General features: G+C 36.0%; 1 protein-coding gene across 4 annotated transcripts in view; it reads left to right on the forward strand.

Moving 5' to 3' along the window:
* Window positions 1–20,188, forward strand: part of LOC134535844 (ubiquitin carboxyl-terminal hydrolase 34) — a 217,103-nt gene that overhangs the window by 85,952 nt on the left and 110,963 nt on the right. For all 4 annotated transcript variants that reach the window (XM_063375171.1, XM_063375172.1, XM_063375173.1 and 1 more), the window contains 7 exons: window positions 1,773–1,961; window positions 2,839–3,054; window positions 11,491–11,605; window positions 13,127–13,326; window positions 13,429–13,548; window positions 14,069–14,341; window positions 17,499–17,616. In XM_063375171.1, coding sequence (XP_063231241.1) covers window positions 1,773–1,961; window positions 2,839–3,054; window positions 11,491–11,605; window positions 13,127–13,326; window positions 13,429–13,548; window positions 14,069–14,341; window positions 17,499–17,616 — 1,231 coding nt within the window. The remainder of the gene's footprint in view (window positions 1–1,772; window positions 1,962–2,838; window positions 3,055–11,490; window positions 11,606–13,126; window positions 13,327–13,428; window positions 13,549–14,068; window positions 14,342–17,498; window positions 17,617–20,188) is intronic.

The following is a 20,188-nucleotide window of genomic DNA, read 5'->3' on the forward strand; positions in this document are numbered from 1 at the left end:
ATTCTGTTAATTGGTATTTACAGTAGTGCTACGCCCGGTGCGTATCTTTGTATTTGTATTAATATGTTCTTATATATTTTTAATGCCTTTTTGGTAGTTACATTTAATTTTTCGGAGCTCCGAAGTATATGATCCAAATAATACCTTTTTGGGGGATTTGTTAAAGTATTTGTTTTAGTATTATTATATAGCAATTTTTTTTATAAGTAGTAATAGGGTATGTATTTTATGATGTATGCGCTGATTTGTGATGAAACGATTTTATGGTATATTTATATATATATTTATTAAATGTTGCCATATACTTTTTGCGTCTTTTTAACTTGCTGCCTCCTCTCACTGTTCGCAATCTTATTAGTATTTTTTGAGCCTGCCATTAGTTTGGGTTTTAATATTTTTTTGGGTTTACCTGCGCTCGCGGTACGGGACAATATAGGAGTTTACTGTGTCGCGGGTTGCGGAAGTTGTTTGGTTTGGCCGGGGTTTAGGGCCAAACTTTACTCATTTATATCTGGGGATCGTAAATAATTAATTATTGGTATCAAGACATCAAGATGAACGTAAACTTGAACATGTCACGGCAGCGAGAAAACTGGTGCGTATACCAATAAACTGGTATTAGAACTGGACAAAACTGGTACACGGGAGGTGGAGCTTATATATTTTTTCCCGCTAAGCTCGCATCTATTGGCTGGCTGCTGATGGAAGGTCACGAGTCTGGGCGGAGTGTTGAGTGAGTTATACTGCGCATGCGCAGCTCAGAGAACAGAGAGCCGCGCCATAACAACAGCTGATTGAGTACAATGACCTTTCTCCGCGCACTGCACGCTATTGACGGTAAATTTCCAATTTACGGCCCTTTTTTTTTTAAATTTTTTTACTGTGGTGCAATGCGTATGTGTAATGTAGCCCGTATTTGTTATGAACGCTGCAGGATGCGACTGTATTTTAATTAACTTTAACGTATTTCTTACTTTTCCCTTTATTTACACTTTCCCACTTTTTACACTTTTTTACTTTGTCCCCATGAAAAGTGAAAATAAGGGGTTTTGCTGTATATATTTAGATACCTCCAACTTCCATTGAGCCGGAACGGGCTTTTTCAGTCTCTGCATATACATACGTACAACACACTGAGAAGCAAGCTTAGAGACAAAACATTGGCTGTGTTATTATTTCTTAGATTTTATTTTCGCAATACAAAGAAGATGTAAAGTATCTGGTGATTTTAAACTATATTATGGTCATTTTAATTTAATAAGGTGAACAGTGATTTCTGTAGAATAACGTGTTTGTAACAGGAACTCTCACTGAAGTCTAATTAAATTGATTTTTCTGAAAGTTTAACGTGTTAATTTTAAGTATTATAAACATAATTAGTTGATATACTTTAAGAGAAGTTTGAAGTGGAATTTTGTTTAACTTTTTCTTACAAAGCCATATAATGTGGTCACTTTAGTTTAATGATTAATATTAATTTTATTTATGTAGTAGAATAATGTTTATTTTGGTAATTTAAGTGAAATGGAATTAAGTTTTGTTTTATAAGTTTAAATATTTTTTTTATTATAGATAGAAGTTTTGTTTATTTTTAGTGAATTCATATTTGGTTGAATTTTAAGTTTGTTCTTTATATTATAAACATTTAATTATTTTGTCAATAATAAGATAAATAAAAAGGCTGATTTTTGTATGATGCTCTGACTTCTCATTACCTGTCTATAATCCCGGGATGAGGAAAGAGAGAAGCTTGAGGGGTGTGTCTGGCACAGATGGTGTTCGTGTCGATGGGCAGCGCCCGGCAGCAGAAGAAGAGGGACTCGCTGGACACGCCCTCGGTGCTGCCCCCGCCCCCTCGCGAGAGCCTGCCCACCATCCTGCTGCTGCAGCCCCAGTACTTCGAGCAGCTGTTCCACCTGATGCAGACGCTCAGCAGGATGAAGACACCTGTCAAGGGCGGGGTAGGTTGCCACACTACCTGACGACAGCAGTTTTGTGACCGTCTCACAATTCTCCGAATTTACTCAGTTCTAACAGGCATCTTTTTATTTGAGGTGGATATCTGCAATTTCGTTGCAGGTTACAATATGGTAATTCATTATGTGGCACAAGAAACAGCTGCAGATAATTCAACTGAAACATTCATCTCAGGTGTACCATTTAAGTGTGTCTCTTGTAAAAGGGACGGTGGTAACTGCGTGGTGCGAGGTCAGTTGCCGTTTTGTCGTAGGACGTCTGGCTTTGGCAACTCACGATAAAAAAAAATGTAACTTTCAAAGAATTGTGAAATGTAATTTTTAAAACAATATGAAGTTCAAAAGTAATAAATCGGAAAAAAAACTTTAAGAGTGAAAATTGTGTACCTATTTGTTATTATTCCGGGTTGCCGAGCTGGGCCAACTCTGTAATGTAACACAAATATACTAATAATTTTGTAATACTCACGTATAACTACTGTGAATGATAAAATCTATCTGCAAGTAATTGTGTGTTAAAAAAAAAAATTAATCAATTTGTTACATCAATGTGGTACAACTTTATTATGCTAACTATGTTATATTCCTTGAGTTTAATATATTAAAATAAATCAGTTTTTGTGTTTTAAGAGTTAAATTTTTTATATTAAAAATGCTGATTATTTTGTTTTTTCAGTTGCATTTCGGTGTTTTCATGGTGTTTTAACTTGCATTTTGGTCTTATATGGTGTGTTGACGTGTTTTTCCGGTGTTTGGGTTTTATCGCAACTCACCATATAACCTTGTCCCTGTATGTTAGGTAGCAGCCCTATCGGAGCGTGATGCTTTGAGACGGCGACGGCGTGTGTGTGTTTGCCGGCAGAACCTGATCCCGCACACCAAGGCGCAGGTGCTGTCGCGCCGCGTGTGGGACATCCTGACCCTCCTGCCGACCAGCCCCACCCTGCTGGGGGGCTTCCAGCAGCTGGACGGCTCCGGGGCCTCCCTGCAGGGGCTGCTCGACCCGGCCAGCCCCCAGAAGCTCATGTACTCCCTGTACATCGTCGAGTCGCTGAGCCGCGGCGGCAAGGCCCTCGCGGTGAGAGCCCTGCCTCGTGCGGCCGCGTGCAGCGTCAGCCGAGCCACTACCTTTCTGAATCCTTGCTCGGTTGGAAAACTACACTTTCTGCCTGTGAACTGCATAACGTATGCCACTTTATTCTGCTCCTGTTTATGGCTTCCTGGACCTCTGGGAAGGCAGTAGGCAGAACAGATGAGCCACTTTAAATCGCTGGTAATTACTACCTTTCTGAATCCTTGCTTGGTTGGAAAACTACACTTTCTGCCTGTGAACTGCGTCACGTGTGCCACTTTATTCTGCTCCTGTTTATGGCTTCCTGGACCTCTGGGAACGCAGCAGGCAGAACAGATTAGACAGGATAACAATTTGGAATGCCTCGATTGGGAAGGGAGGAAAGTTAAATTGGAGTGTGTCTTTGGGTTCTTTCCAATTTTATATTGCATCATGCTATGCTTTCTGACTGATGGTTTATGAACTACGGTCATAAAACTCCAATTTTTACCTAATTGCTCCTTGCTTTAAAAAAAAAAAAAAAAAAAAAAAAAAAGCCTTGATGATCAGTATTCTGATTGGATACCGTTAAACTGTATGAACCTGCAAAATAATTTATCCATTCAAGTAATTAGTTAAATTTTATTTTTTTTTTCTATTGGTTGAATTGAACATGTATTGTTTTAGATGTGTTAGGTTATTTTCAGTGAATCTTTATGATGTAAAACCACAGTTGAATCTACGAATCTTTCTCTGCACATCACAGTTGGTCCACCACATTCCAGACCCCCTTAACGAATTCCATTTATATTATTGTTGTTTGGCTTTATATGGTTGTACACAAAGATGTTAAGTCTTTGTCGCACATGTAATTGTTTATTTATTGTTATTATTATTATTATTATTATTATTATTATTATTTAAGGTATATTCTTAATTCTTGTAAATTTATCACACTAACTCTCTTGCAATTTATGTTTTGTCACAAGTTTGTCACCAGACATTTACTAATATGTAGTGGTGCACCGATGCGGATACCGATGAATCGTAATCGGCGATTATGGGTACTTACCGATTAATCGTAATCGGCGATTATCTTAACGATTACTTTGCCGATTATCTACGTCCCTGCGTAATTAAGTAGGTTTTTACCGTGTAATATTTTGTCACACATTTTAGGACGAAATACGGTAATATTTGTATATATTACAAAATTCATATAACTCCGTCATATCAAGATTAGAGATATTTCGTTAAGTTTAATAAATCTCATTGCCTCGAACAATAAAAAATGCATTTTTCCTACACGTTTATTTACGTTTCGTCTTTTGTTCTGTCTTTTGTTTAGTGGCCTTGTACATTACCTATAGCCAGAGACGTAAAATAGATGGCACGCAATCAAAATACCACAAGCAGTTGCAGTGTATTCTATGAGAATCGATCTTTTCGAGTCGATAGTAGCGGTTCAAAATCGTGGTCCCGATACCTTTCAGAGTTTATCACTGCGTTTTACAAACTCGTTATGGTTGTCTTCTTTGTCTTCGTCGTCTTTGGTAACATTATCCGTTGTTGTGTTATTTGTATGTGACGTGAAAAATGAAAAAGTATTTATAATTTTATACATTCAGTCAACATTAATAAAATCACATGTGCTACAATTGGTTTTGAGTCATTTTTATATAATTATAGTGAGATGGCGACTAGGGAGAAAAAAAGTGAAGTGTGGAAACATTTTTCTATAAACTCAAGTGAACAAAACATAGCAACATGTTTACATTGTTAAACGGTAATTTCTCGATGCAACCTTATGTGATAGTCAATAATAATGCTAGTTTTCCGCAACAAAAACTTACCCACTGTAAATTACAATTATTAGACTGTAGTTCAAGTTGTTTACAATAACAAATATAAATAGAAGTTAATTTAATTTACACTTTGCAATGACTTAATAGTGTATTTTATATATTTTTATACTGCTATTATAACTGTATTCTCGATTTTACCTAACTTTGTTATTAAATTCACATGGGACTAAAAATTTTGTGTGCATTATTACACTTAAAAAAATTTGTTCATTATAATCGGTAACTGAATCGGTATCTGCCGATTCTTGCTCTCATGATCGGTAATCGAATTGGTAATCGGTAAAGTCATATCGGTGCACCACTACTAATATGTATTAGAGCAGGCCTGCCGTTTTTACGGATTTTATCCGTTTTCACGGATATTTGAAGCTTAGAACGGACTAACGTATAAACGGCGACATTTACGGATATTTACGACGCTTCGCCGATATTTTCATATTTCAATTTCGTTCGTGTAAATATTTACATTCAACTACCTATTTGAAGTTGTAAAACCATACAAGCATCCAACAGTTAAGCAAACACTCACATTAGATGTAGCGCCATGGAACTTCCAATCGTTTAACTACAAACAAAAAACATATACTCCCACATATTGTTTCATGAAGTACAATATCTATGGTTTCGGGTGAAATGTTTTTTGTTTGTTGAGTTAAACGCTAAGAAGTGTCAGGGCGTCAGTAAACATTGGTATTTTTTGCCATTACAATGTTTTAGGTGTGGCATTTGTTTACAAACTTCTTACGTGATTTAAGTAGTAGTTTTGGTCTTAGCTGATTGTGATGGAGAAAAAACGAAAGGCTTCGCCGGACAGGTCACTTTATAAACAGCGTTATCGTAAAGAATGGGAGCAAGAATTGAAATGGTTGAGGCGTGGCAAAACAGAATTTTCCGCCGTTTGTTCGACTTGCAACTCGGAACTGAACGTGACAAAGGGCGGCTTGAAGACGCAAGTTAATGTGAAAAACCAACGAGCTGCTGATCAGAGTTGTTCTTTGATGAGTTTTGTAACCAAACCAAACAAAATACGGTAATTGATGCGGAACTGTTATGGGCGAACTTTGTTTGTGGAAACAATTTATCTGTGTAACTCAGTAATAATTTCACGTAACTTGTCCCACAAATGTTTCCAGATAGTGAAATTGCAAGAAACTTTCATTGTTCTCGCACTAAAACTAGCCAGATAATTATTCAATCTTAGGGTACATCAGCTGCAGATTATGTTACCTTTGCAATGAAAACACAATTTTTCACACTGATGATTGATGAATCAACTGACAGTCACTAGGCAGGTTGTAGTGTTAGCAAGGTTCTTTCCATCTGAGATTGTTGAAACTCATCTGTACAAAGTAATGGATTTGAGTGGTGCTGCAACTGGAGAAAATCTGCTGTGGAAAGGGTTTTCAGCAATCTCAAGATGGTTAAAACTGTTCACAGATGGTCAATGGAATCACCATTGTTAAATGCGCTGTTGCATTGCAGAATGAGAACATCTGCAGGTCTGGCTTTCAAGCCTACTGACGAGATGCGGAAAAGAGCACAGAACATGAAAAGTAGCTAGTTAATGATGTGAAATACATTTGTTTTTTTTAAACTTGTAAATAACTTCAGTTGTATGGATGTATTTATAGTTTGTAAATAAGAAAAGCACCAAAGCCTATACTGAAGATAAATTTTTAAATTACTTTTCATTTTATTGTGATACCAACTATTAGTTTTGTAAATTGTAATGTAAGTGGCAAATCTTAAAAAAATTTTTACATTCATTTGATTTTTTTTAAAATTATGTTTTGGAATGCAATGTATATTTAAAATTACCGCGAAAAATAAATTATGTCAATTACGGCTATAAATATTACAGGATTTTTAAATGCTGTACAGAGGATTTAGGAACCTAATTTGGTGGCAGGCCTGTATTAGAGACAAGATTTTATGGTTTTATTTTTAAGTAATTTCATTTTTAAAACTGGAGATTTTGGTGTTATTTTATTTTTATTAGGGATGGGTCGATTCGATTCTCCGATTCCTCGATACCACCGATTATTAAAAAATTTGGGTACTCAGTATCGGGTACTAAAAAAGGGCAAGGTAGGTTAGGTATCGGTTAAGTTAAGCAAATACAGTAGTGATATATTTTCGTCTGAGCTTTTCTTACATATTTTAATATATCTTACCTGCCGTATGCGTATCAAATTCCTAATAATGCTCATTATTATTAAATATTAATTTTATACGAATAAAAATAAAAAATAAAAACAATGTTACCGGGTATGTTTAACCTCTAATTAAAACTCCACGATCGAAGAACATTATTCTTCACTCATGTATTAGACGTAAATAAATTGTAAAAAGACTAATTAATGTTATTTACAGTTAAGAAAAGTCCATTGTTTTTTGTGAAGAAAGTGACGGTTATGAAACGAGATCACATCACGTGTCTTCACCATTTTAGTTTAGAGCCATTCAAGGATGATGGCCTCCACAACACCTCTGGTGGCCAGAAAACATAAAGTCAAGTCGAAACGTATCGATTCGTTGCGTACGGGACAATTTGTATAATGAAAGCAACAATCGATTTTAAAGAATTCTCTGGCCATACCGCCAACAGAGGCTCGTGTTTATTACTTGCAAAGGAAAACGGTAATTCCCCGTCGTGTAAACTCTTAATTGTCTATGCCGTCGTGCTATTGAGGTAGTGAGGTTACTGTGAATTGTTTCGCATATGATATTTATTTGGCACAAATATTGTTTGCTAAAACTATTTTCAAGTGTTTTGCTAGTTTGTTAGTAAAACGAATGTTCGCCGACTGTCGTTTCAAATTACGTGTCGAATGGTCTGATATTGTATCAACATGTCTAAAGTTTGGGAACATTTTCGCATCAATAGCAAAAATGACAAATATGCAATTTGTAATCATTGTAGTGCGCAAATTTCACGGGGCGGTACTTCCAAATCTACAACCAATTTAATGAAGCATTTGAAATCCCGGCACACATTACTACCAGAAAAAACAGAGTGTTTGCAGAAAAACAAACTTTTGTTTACAGCACTGTCACCAACCAAGTCAAAAGGTACCACAGAAAAAAGTAGTGCTACCTTTGAACCCATTTTGAACAAAGATGATATGTTATCGGCGTTATCGCCTGTTAAAAACCCCCGTCTAAATGTTGGACTTTTTTGTGCACAGCCTAGTACTAACAAACAAACTTTATGTGAAGATGCTTCTTCACTGGTAGTTGAAAAAAAAACCTTCCAAAATATTGTACCTTTTTCTGCACAGCCCAGTACTAGTAGACAAAAGCATGAGACCTGCCAACCAACACTGGCACATTTCTTGTCAGAAAAATCAAAATTTAAGCCAGGGGATAAATGTGCCGAAAAATTTAATTGTTTGATAGCTCAAATGATTTGCCTTGATCAACAACCTTTCAGCATCGTAGAGAATGTAGGTTTCAGGCAGCTGGTACAGGCGCTAGAACCACGGTACACAATACCGACACGGAAAACATTTTCGAACAAACTTATCCCTGAAATGTATTCAAACCTGAAAGAAAATGTTAAAAAAGAACTTGAAGATGCAAAATATATTGGAATTACAACCGACTTGTGGACCTCAACCTCACAAGATGATTATCTTAGCATTACGGTACATTTTATTGACAACGATTTCAGTTTCAAACACTACTGTATTGAAGTGAAGCCTTTGCTGGAAGTTTCTCACACAGCATCAAATCTGTGCAGCTTTCTTGTTGAAACAATTACTCTGTGGGGCCTCCAAGATAAAGTAGTTGCCGTGGTCACAGACAACGGACGTAACGTTGTTGCTGCATTGTCAGCATCCCCTTTTGAACACATCTCCTGTTTTGCCCACACATTGCAGTTGGTTTTGAAAGATGCATTTTTGAACTCGAAGCTTGTTTCAAATTTGACTGCAGCATGCAGGAGAATTGTTGGTCACTTTAAACATTCATCCAAAAATTGCAAAATTCTTGCAAAGTGTCAAAATATGGCAGGACTTCCAAATCACAGACTCATTCAAGATGAGCCAACTAGGTGGAATTCCACCCTCCACATGCTAAAAAGACTTGTTGAACAAAAACAAGCTGTTATACTGGCTTGCAGTGAAACTAATAATTCCCAAACAGTATTAAACAGTTCTCAGTGGACTGTCATAGATCACTGTATTTCAGTGCTCGAAATTTTCAACAATGCAACTTTACAAGTGAGTTCTGCAAATTCCAATGCATCTGAGGTAAGTTATACTTACTCTACCATCAGTGAACAATTATTAAAGCATAACATTGATCAGTCAACTTATCTTTTTTTTTTTTTTTTTTTTTTTTCAATTTTAGATTATTCCTCTGGTGCATGTTATACAACATGAGTTACAAAAACCTGCACCACAAGGATCTGGTCTACAAGGCATAAAAAATGATCTTCTGGCTTCACTGGTGCAAAGATTCAAAGATGTTGAAAGTGATAAAACCCTTGCCATGGCCACTCTTTTAGATCCCAGGTTCAAGAGTATTCCATTTAGAGATAGTAACAGTTTGCATAATGCAAAACAAAGACTTCTGCATGAAGTTGAACAGTTGAATATTCACAAGGTAGGCCTACGTAATGATTAATTATATACAATATATAACTTTAAAAATCTGTCAATATTATGTTGGTTATTTACTGCCTATTTGTTTTCTTCAGGTTGGTGACTCTGAATGTGAAACATTACCAAACAAAACATGCGCTGCATACTCTGATCCCAAAGATATTTGGTCCAAATACTCTACAATATTTGAGCAGCAAGAAGAGGTAGCTGACAAAGTCGCTCAGTCTGAAAAGGAGATTGAAATGTACCTGAGTGAAAAAACACTGCCAGCACAATCTTCCATTGCAGAGTATTGGAAGAAGAATCATAAATTTCCTACCCTGTATGAACTTGCAGTGAAGTACCTTTCCATACCGCCTTCAACAGTCTTCAGTGAAAGGCTATTCAGCACAAGTGGCCACATTTGTGACACTAAAAGGAACAGGTTGGACCCTGAGCGTGTCAGGATGCTCGTTTTCCTTAACAAGAACTTGAAGAGAAAATAATTTGTATTACCACGTCTTAAAATATTTTTTTTTCTTAAGTAAGCTCTAGATTATGAGTTACTTGTGTTTATAATATATATTATGTAATTTTTAAGATATACAATGTTTTCTGTTACTTGTATGATATAATAGTGTATCATCATATTTTGTTTCGCCACATGTTTGTTTCATAACCATAACTGTATAATAAACTTATTTGTAGTGTAGCTATACAGGTTTTGTTACCTACTCTTTTTTACACTTGCAGTGAAGTATAAATAATCAATATGTACAAGTGTCATTTTTAACAGTCTTCAGCGAAAGTCTATTCTGTAGAAGTGACGCGAAAATTATTTGGTCACTCCTTGAACAAGCAAAGATGCTTTTTTTTGAGCAAAGAACTTGAAGGAATATAATGTGCATAACTGCATAACCATTATAGTGCAATTTTATTTTATGTTTATTGTTTATGTATGGCAAGTCTCTTTAACAGTCTCGCATACAGGATTTATTTGTGGAAGATGCTGAACATTTAATCCTAAGTTTATAATTATCCTTTATGCATGTTGTTATCATTATGTAATGCATTCAATTCTTAAATAGTTTTAATTATGTGACCAGAATTACCAGGAATCTAAAACTGGAATGACTCGGAATCGAGAATCGAAATTTAGGAATCGGTACCGGTATCGGAATCGATAAAAATGTGTACTCAACCCATCCCTAGTTTTTATGGATTCATTTTATTCATAAAGATAGTGTTTTTTTAACAAATAATGTACTAGGATATTTTTCAATACTAATACCACCAAAATAATGCCATTTTGACTAAGTTATGGTGCAATTTTACAATAAAATAATTTGTTATATGTATGTATATTTTGGGCAGAATTATTTGAAATAAAAATTAATCTTTAAGTGATTGTGTGTTTGGAAAATAGATAGGGTGGACGTCAGAACTGTAAAAATGAGTTTCTGTAATGAGATCCAGGCTCAAACAAAGTAAAATTAATTTTTTTTCTCCTATCAATTTAGAAACATTTTGGTACAATATTCATGCTTATAAAATTAAGTTCGTTGAATTTAATATATTAAAATTAAAAATGTTTTTGATTTAAGTTGATTTTAATGATTTTCGTTAAATTTATATGCATTTTGGTGTTGAATGGTGCTTTGACATGCTTTTTGTGTTATTTTGATTTTATCATGACTAACCATATAATCTTGTCTATAATAATATTTGTAAAAATGCATGCAAGAGTTTATAATCATGATAATTTGCAGCTTAGAAATAATGCTTAGTAAATATATGATGGTGTAATTTGGGACCAAGCAACAAATGCAAAAGAGCTAGTGCTATATGAACAGGAATAGACCTTAATTGATTGTATTGACAAGAAAACTAAATAACCAACTTAAAAGTGTGAAACTGAGCTTTGTGATAATGTTTTCTATAATATTATGATGGGTATGGTAATTCTATTGATTTTTCTGTTGCACATCAGCTGTGTCTGAAATGTGTTCCAGAGTTCAAACACTGGAGGTGGTGGCGGTGACGAAGTTAAAGTGGAGACCAATAACTGGAATCATAAATTTGTTCAACAAGGTGGCCTCAGGCATCTGTTTGATATTTTTATGTCAGGTAATAGTTTGTGCTGTTTGTCTGGAATACTTTTTTTGTTTATATTTAGAAGTCAAGCTTCCTTTTGTTTGCTAATTTGTGAGTCCAATGACCCACTTGTGACAAGCATGTTACTTTAAGATGGTTGCATTATGTTTTTTGATACCTAAGTTTTCAATTTGCAGGAATAACATGACAAATTGGGGAATCCAACAAAAGAAATTACTTTTTTTTTTTTTGCAGAAACCATTGTTCAAAAGCCTGCGTGTTCTTTTTTAAGAGGATATCTGTAAATGATGTGCTGGTAAAATAATGTTAATTACATTTAACATTCAAATACCATTGCAGACAGTACAACAGTGTACATTATGTGTATAAAACAATAAATCTTTTCAATTATTGTAAAAGCCAAACATTCATTGAAGTTAAAAAATTACATTTTTATAAATCAACAGCAATTTATCAATCATTATCAGGTTTCCAAGTTATTGTTTTTGCCTTCACAATAAAAACTTCCACAATGTTGTCATCCTCTTTTAAACAGGCTACATACTCCAGCACATCTGTGTTAAACTCTTATGTAACTCTTTATTTTGGCTAGCTTTAAATAATAGCTAAACCATATGCAATTTAAACATATAACTTATATTATTACTTTGAACACAGTTTAAATCAGTGAGTCACTTCAATAGCTGCATTAGGCTTTAAATATTATTTAAAATATTCTCTGTTTTTCTCAAAATGGCATAGTTAAATTCCTGAAAAATGTTTTCTCTCTAGAGATCGTAGACAACGTAATCAGTAACTCACAGTTTGTTTCGGAGGCGAGTAGCATCACTAGTCACACTCTCAGTCTGGAAACTGTGATGCCTGCACAGAGAGCTGTGCTTACACCGTGCTGACCGGCATGTGTGCTGGATCTGGCTTTTTTCCTTAACTCCTTCTCCACACTTTCAGCATGCCAGGCTTCGTGGCAACCTCGTGAAGGGCTGCCATCCACACACCAGGTTCTTGAAGGTTTTTGCTGAACCCTTTTTTTAGAGTTGTTTGTGGGAAAAGTTGTATTTTTTTCCACTACCAACATGGATTTGAATAATGTAAGATAGGTTGACATACTAAGGTAATAGTACAGTGTTTTGTATTCATCCTCTATAACCAACTTTTTATACCACGTGTAAGCATCAGAGTTATATAGTTTTACTTGTTTGTATCATTTCATCAGGTTTTCATATAGCTCCTAAAATTAATGCATCAAAAATTATATTGTGTTGAGATATTTGTTATTGAATATTGCAAATAGTGGAACTAAAATAAAAATTAAAATATATTTAGTATGAAATGTATGCATTGTAGTATTGTAGTAAAAGATTATCTTTCTAAATGCTTTCAACATTTAAAGATTTTTTTTTTTTGTTAGCAGCTCTATAGTACCTCCACTGTTAAGTGTTTCAGATGTTTGTTTGATGAATTCAGGCTTAAAAGAAACCCATTTTACGACTTGACATGCCAGTAGGGATGAAGTGATTGATGTTTGATTGGCAGGCGTGCTGCAGCGGTCAGGGGGAGACGGCAGCGAGTGGCAGCAGGACTGCCTGGCCGTCCTCTTGAAACTGTTCCGTCAGCTCGGCGTTGCGGACGACGCGGACGTAATTTGTGACGCCTCTGACAACGGCAGAAACAAGCGCGCTAGGCGCTTTCGCAAAGATGGCACGGAGAAAGTTGTAGTACCAAGACTGAATGAGGTGAAATTTGTGTCAGATCAAGAGCCTTGAAAGTGATCTTTTTTTCTTTTTTTTTTTTTTCCTTTTTTTTTTTCCTTGCTAATTAGTATTCATTTTTTGCAGGCTATGCTTCAAATGATGAATATAGATACTGTCATGCCAAGGTTGACGAGCATACTGCACGAAGCTTCGCTACCCCGAGATCCTAACCACTACAAAACTGGTTTCTGGGGTAGAGCTCAGGTAAGTATGTGCAGTAAACATCGTAAGATATTTAAGTTGCAACTTATGTAAGTAAGCTGTACATGCATAAAGCAGGAGAGCAATAGAGTTCCGTGGATACAAGTGAAGTGTTCCTTTTCTCAGCTTTTTGCCGCGTAAGAAATACCACTGTCGACCCTTTGCTGTTCTTTGTTTACTACGGGAGGGTGTGAGGCAGCCCACTTCCCACCCCTTAACCTGCCATATTTATGATATTGGAATATGTAGGGACAGGAAGTTTGTGTGAAGAGTGGTGGGGTACAGTTGTCTGTTGGTGCACTACGCGATGGTGGTACTGGCATGTGTAGGGACAGGGAGAGAGTGTGAAGAGTGGTGTACGGTCGCCAGGTGGTGCACTACGCGATGGTGATACTGGCATGTGTAGGGACAGGGAGAGAGTGTGAAGAGTGGTGTACGGTTGCCAGGTGGTGCACTACGCGATGGTGGTACTGGCACATGTAGGGACAGGGAGGGTGTGTGAAGAGTGGTGTACGGTTGCCAGGTGGTGCACTACGCGATGGCGCTGCTGGTGTCGTGGGTGCACTCCAGTGATGAGGTGCGGCAGGGTCTGTTCGTGGCCCCGCACTTCTCCACCTGGCTGCAGCGCCTGGTGCTGGAGGACCCCGAGCCGGCGGTGAGGCGCGAGATATGCACGGCGCTGTACCGCCTGTGCCTGGGCGGCAGCGCTGACCCTCCGGGCATCACGGCGCACATGCTGGGACACATGCTGCAGTACCTGGGCGTCGCCGAGTCCATGAGGCCGCAGAAGCTCGAGGTTTGTGCGAGCCGGTGTCGTGAACCTTTCCTGACACAAAAAGGACAGAGAGTAGGTGTTTACCATCGAACGGTACCGCTCCCTTGTTCTCATAGGTAGAAAATTGAATCCATGCTTCCACCGGAGGACCACGCAAGTAATTGCGACTGATATAAGTCCACGGAATTGTCCATACACACGTCACCGCACCAGTCCTACATCCCACAACATGTATTGTGTGCACGGCACACCCATTTTTCTCGGTAATCTTCAACCAACCACCGAAGTTACTCCAAAGTTCCAAACATAACTAACTCTCTAAAAACACAAACCGAACAGTCAGAAAATGGCGCCTGGTAACGGTATTCTTCCACAGTCAGTGTCACCAACAACTCAAAGTAAAATTACCTCCTAACATCATTTATAGACTAGTTTATACGAAACAGTAGGTACTTGGCCAAAGATATATAAAGAGACCACTATGCTATATATGTTACTGGGCTCATTTTTGTTCTTTTCTTTGTACAATAATTCGTCCCCAGAAAAAATATATAACCGAGGGAGATAGACATAGGTAGTTATCCTATACAGTCAGCTGTGAGTACCTTGTCTTTTATATTTGCTATCGTGTTAGCGTTCTTCCTTGTTCAACCAGCAGCGTAGAGAGCGCTGTCGAGACAGTCCCTGCATTTCCTGCATAGGAAGGGGAGACTGCCCTTTGTCGGTGTCACCTGCAATTTTTAAATATTTACTAACCATTCAATTTTCTCTTGGGGTTTAAAGTGAAGTTAAACTAAGAATACGTGTACGTGTTGGTCGCCGACGATATACTTAGGTGTTTTACATGGAGGTTATTGTATTCTCATTGTTATGCTTTCCGTGATACTGTACCGGTATGGGCATGGGCGTAGATCCCGGGGGGGCCAGGGGGGCCCGGGCCCCCCCTGGAATTAATGGGCCCCCCCTTGGGGGGGCCCACTTCGTGATTTTAAAGTTAATGGTGTACACAACATATATATCAGATTATTATTTACAATGACGACAGACACTTCGACATGCTTTACATTCATACCTTCGAGTTCCGTAGTTATTTTCCCTTACCCCTTCTGCGAAAGCCATGGTATGGAGTTTTCCAGTGAGAACTTTGAAACCCTTAATTCCTAGAAACCGTTCATTCCAAAGGACGAAGCAAGGGTAAGGTTCCGTTAGCATTTCCTCCCCATTGTTACCCACACTACCTTGTGCTCTGAATCGACAGTATTATAGGTTTCAGGTAGTCTGTTTTTAAAGTGGTTTTGCTCTCGTGTGCGCCAGTCTTCTGCTTTCTTGGCAAACATAAACATGGATAAGTTCGTGACGCGGAAGACATGGAAAACAGAATCTCACCTGGTAAGCTTGATTGTTTTATAAGTAGTGACTATTATTTAGGTAATATATTTTATTTAAGTGATTATGTAATATTTTTTCCAGTAAATAAACAACTTAATACTTTAACAGTAATTATAGCAGAATTTAGTTTATTTACGAACTGAAACTTATATACCATTTTCTGGAATTTTTAAGCTCATCTTCATTCTGTAAGGCTAGCTGCTCTGTACGTTACATGTGAATATACAGGGAATAATTTTTTTCCTCGTCAATATGGAATTTAAAATCACTCCCCTTTTATTATCAATCGATAATTTTCACAATTCATGGCCGATAATCACTTTATAACATTTGTTATTTGATAACTGCAACACTGCACGAGTAAACAGAAGTAAGAGTGAGAAAGAAGTATTTAAACGTTACACATACGTATTTAAGTTAATAAGTAAGCAAACGCGTCTCTTTAATAACTAATCAAGCGGCATATTTTAACTAAATAATTCACTTCCAAAACACTGATTAGGCTATACTAAATATAAGCCGAGAAATGTATGTAGTTTAATTAGCTGAAGGATAAATTTCATAGTTCTATCTCCGAGATTTTTCATTTGTATCATTAAGGTTTTTTTTTCTTTTTTACCTGGTTGATGCCTTTACAAAATAAAATATTCTTTAAGGGTTTTAATATGATTCGATCGTTCATTTGATGTTGATCCGTTTATTAGCTTTGACGCTTTGGGTTTTTAGGGCGCATCAAAAACTGTGAACAAAGAATTTCACGAACAGCATTTGAATCGCAGTAATTATGTGATGTGGCATAAAAAAAAACCGACAAAGTGCGAGTCTAACTCGCGCACGAAGGGTTCCGTACCATTATCTATAAAAACGGCAAAAAAAAAATCATGTCTGTTGTATGGGAGCCCTACTTAAATATTTATTTTATTCTGTTTTAGTATTTCTTGTTATAGCGGCAACAGAAATACATCATTTGCGAATTTTTTTTCTGTTTTCACGTTTGTTGTATGGGAGCCACCCTTAAATATTTGTTTTATTTTAATTTAATCATTTATTTTTAAATTGAAATTAGAATAAACACTTTTGGAAAATGGTAATGTATCGGTGGGGTGTTATATATTTGCATTATATTCACGTATATTATTATTATATATTTTTTCATGGATATTTTATGTACTTAGGTTAACAAATTATTCAAACATGTTTGAGAGATCACTGCTTATAGTCATGAATTAATAATCACTAAAACATTTTGCTCTGCTTTATTGTTAATATCACTTACGTAAAAATAAAGTGTATAACATACAAGCTTATCATCCAGAGAAGACTTGTTTCGGTTGACCTCTAGCGTAAAATTCTTAAACCACAGAATTCACGGGCCCCCCCTGGAAATCCTACAGATTTGCGCCCATGGGTATGGGCATCATATTTACTGTTCTCGGTGCTGGTTAATTTGCTCAGAACCGGCGGAACCGAGAACCGGGTTCGACCCAAAACTAGGGTACACACGTGAAGTGTCTTACCATGAATTGTTGAAGCAGTGACATGTGCTTATACTATTACACGTGTTTTAATTTTTACTGACGACAAAGATGAAATCAACTATGTACTTTCAATGATGAAACGTGCTTTGTTATAACACCATAAAGTCTTGGCTCTACGCATCATTGGTTAAAAATTTTAAAATCATATTATCAGTAGACTGAAGTGGTTGTAAATGTTCAGAAAATGGTTAAACTGGCATTATGAAGGGATTGCTGTGTGGCATTATGAAGAGGCTGCTGTGTGTTTCCAGACGTTGCACCACCCTGCGGCTGCAGAAGATGGCAAGGAGCCATATGGACCAGCGTGCCGGGACTATTTCTGGTTGTTATGTCGACTGGTTGACAGTTTACCTGAAGATTTGGTGAAAGGTCAGTTTGTACGCATTGGTTGCATTGTATCTCACGGTGTTTTGCATTTCATGAAAATTTTCTGGATCAATGTGTAGAGTAGCAGGTTCTTAAAAAAAAGTGAATAGGAACTGAAGTAAAAGGTTGGTTAGTTAGGTTAAGTAAGGTTAGTTGCGTAATTAAAAATGCAATTTTTTATTTCATAATTTAAATATTTAAATAAAAGTTTTACCTACTATTATTATAGCTGATTTAACCTAACCAACCTTTCATTTTTGTATCATTTGTCTAATTTCCCAGAAGCCACTACACTACACATTTACTTTTTCTTTCCCTACATATTTGTTACATGATTTTGTGAAGAAAAAAAAATTGTGGGATTTTGATTCTCATTCATACTATTCTTACTTATTATTCCTGTTCGAGAATAATTTGGTATTGATATTTGTATTCGATTTGAACTAAAAACCTGATATTGCTCAGGCTATTTACTGCCGTACGAGTTGACAGCATTTTTTATGATATGGAGTTTAATGTACTACAGACCAGACATTGAGGTTATTAGTCAGGGATATTTAGAAACCATCGTAAATTTTTCAACAAAGATTTTTGTTTAATTTGTGGAATCGAAACCACATTGTATAGACTGGGATCAAAACTTATGACCTATGTGACCTCAGTGTTTAAAAGTTGAAAAATCTTAGCATGCGTATTTAATATGATCATGTTGAGTCCAGTGAATTAATTCCAGAATATTCTTCTGCTCATTAGGAACATCATAAACCCTTCAAGTTTTGACTTTGTGAAGGGCTGATTTACGAACTTGTTTCAATAACAATAATTTCCTTTTAAGAAATTACTCAAGGTACACCTAGAAATTTAGACTTAACTAGCGGACCCAACTGACATTGTTCTGTTCAAACGTTTTAAATTTGAAAATTTACAGGAAATTTCCCTGAATCTAATCGCAGCGTCATCTGCCGGGTCGAACTGAAATTACTATAATTACTATAAGATACTATAAATGTTATAATGTTATAATTTATTTTACAAACTTATATTTTTATTTTCAAATAGACATCAATACGTCATAAGTTGCATAGAATAAAATGAGAACTAACAATTTAAAATTGTAGGTTAAGTTGATTGTTATTGAATGCACGTCTATACATAATTAATTAAAAGTAATGAAAAATTGTGTTAAATACTCACTTTGATACTGCACCTTACATATTTTGCACAATGTATATTTTTTATTACATTTTAATATGTAGAATAAAATGAGAACTGACAATTTAAATTTGGAGGTTAAGTTGATTGGTATTGAATTCACGTGTATACATAATTAAAATTACGAAAAATCATGTAAAATACTCACTTCAATACTGCATCTCACAAATTTGTACCTATATTTTTAATTACACTTTAAAATGTTATTTCAATAAATAATAATATAATAATCTCAATAACCAATTCTATTTTAATTGTAATGTAATAACAACTTCATAAAATCCATCCAAAGATTAACAACACATAAATAAATACACAACACACACATATATATATATATATATATATACTGTAAACCTAAACCATTCAAAGATCAACAACAATTTATAAATAAAAAATTAATTAAACAAACATTTTCCAGTGGACCAAATTGTGAATCTAAACCATCCTCGAATCCCCGTGAACTCACACAAAAAATTTCATCAAAATCGGTCCAGCCGTCTAGGAGGAGTTCAGTGTCATACACACGCACACAAGAAATATATATATAAAGATAACAGGGATATTTTATTAAAAGGGTAAAATTGTATTTAAATATAGGTCCAGCAGTGTTATCAGATGTACCTGGATTAAGGTATATGTGCCCAAATTACTGTGTCTGTACCAGGTACTCGAGAAGATCAGCTCTGGTTTGCAAATGTACCTGAATTTAGTAAAATAAATTTAACTGTTTTCACTTGGAATGGGAAACCAATCATTCAGGGTCGAAAACATTCTTAGCTCCAGTCGTAAGGTACTGACGTTAAATGCTCCTGCCATTTTGAAAACAGCCTTGGCTAGGCTATTTTCATAAGGATCTCTGGAGAACCACAGAATCAAGTTGCAGCTAGTATTAAATAAAAAGTAGGGTGGCGACAACAGAATTGGGGATCTCTCTCATTTAAAACAACTTTACCATTATAGCACAACCTTAATTTACATCATTATATTTATATTACAGTTAATATTTATTTGGCTTGAATAGTAGTACTCAACGTTTACCGCCACCCAAGCATGGCGGCAGCCGAGTTACCACACAGTGAACTTAAAATGGTTAGTTTCATGTGAAATTCTTGAAAATATCTGACTGTGCCTCAACAATATATAATATTATAGGTGTTAAAAAAATTTTTAAACATAAAAATAGACATTTCCCCATTGATTGATATAATTTCTCTCCTCCCCCCCCCCCCCCCTTTTCCTTTTTTCCCCCCCAAAAAGACATTTTAAAATCCTGTCCACCGACTGGTCTTAGCAGTAGAGGCAAAATTGCATTTAAAATATAAAGTTTTATGTTGTCACGCTATTTTGAGATTAGCAGTGT

Source organism: Bacillus rossius, chromosome 10, assembly GCF_032445375.1.
Source record: "Bacillus rossius redtenbacheri isolate Brsri chromosome 10, Brsri_v3, whole genome shotgun sequence".
In the NCBI taxonomy this organism is placed as follows: Eukaryota; Metazoa; Arthropoda; class Insecta; order Phasmatodea; family Bacillidae; genus Bacillus; species Bacillus rossius.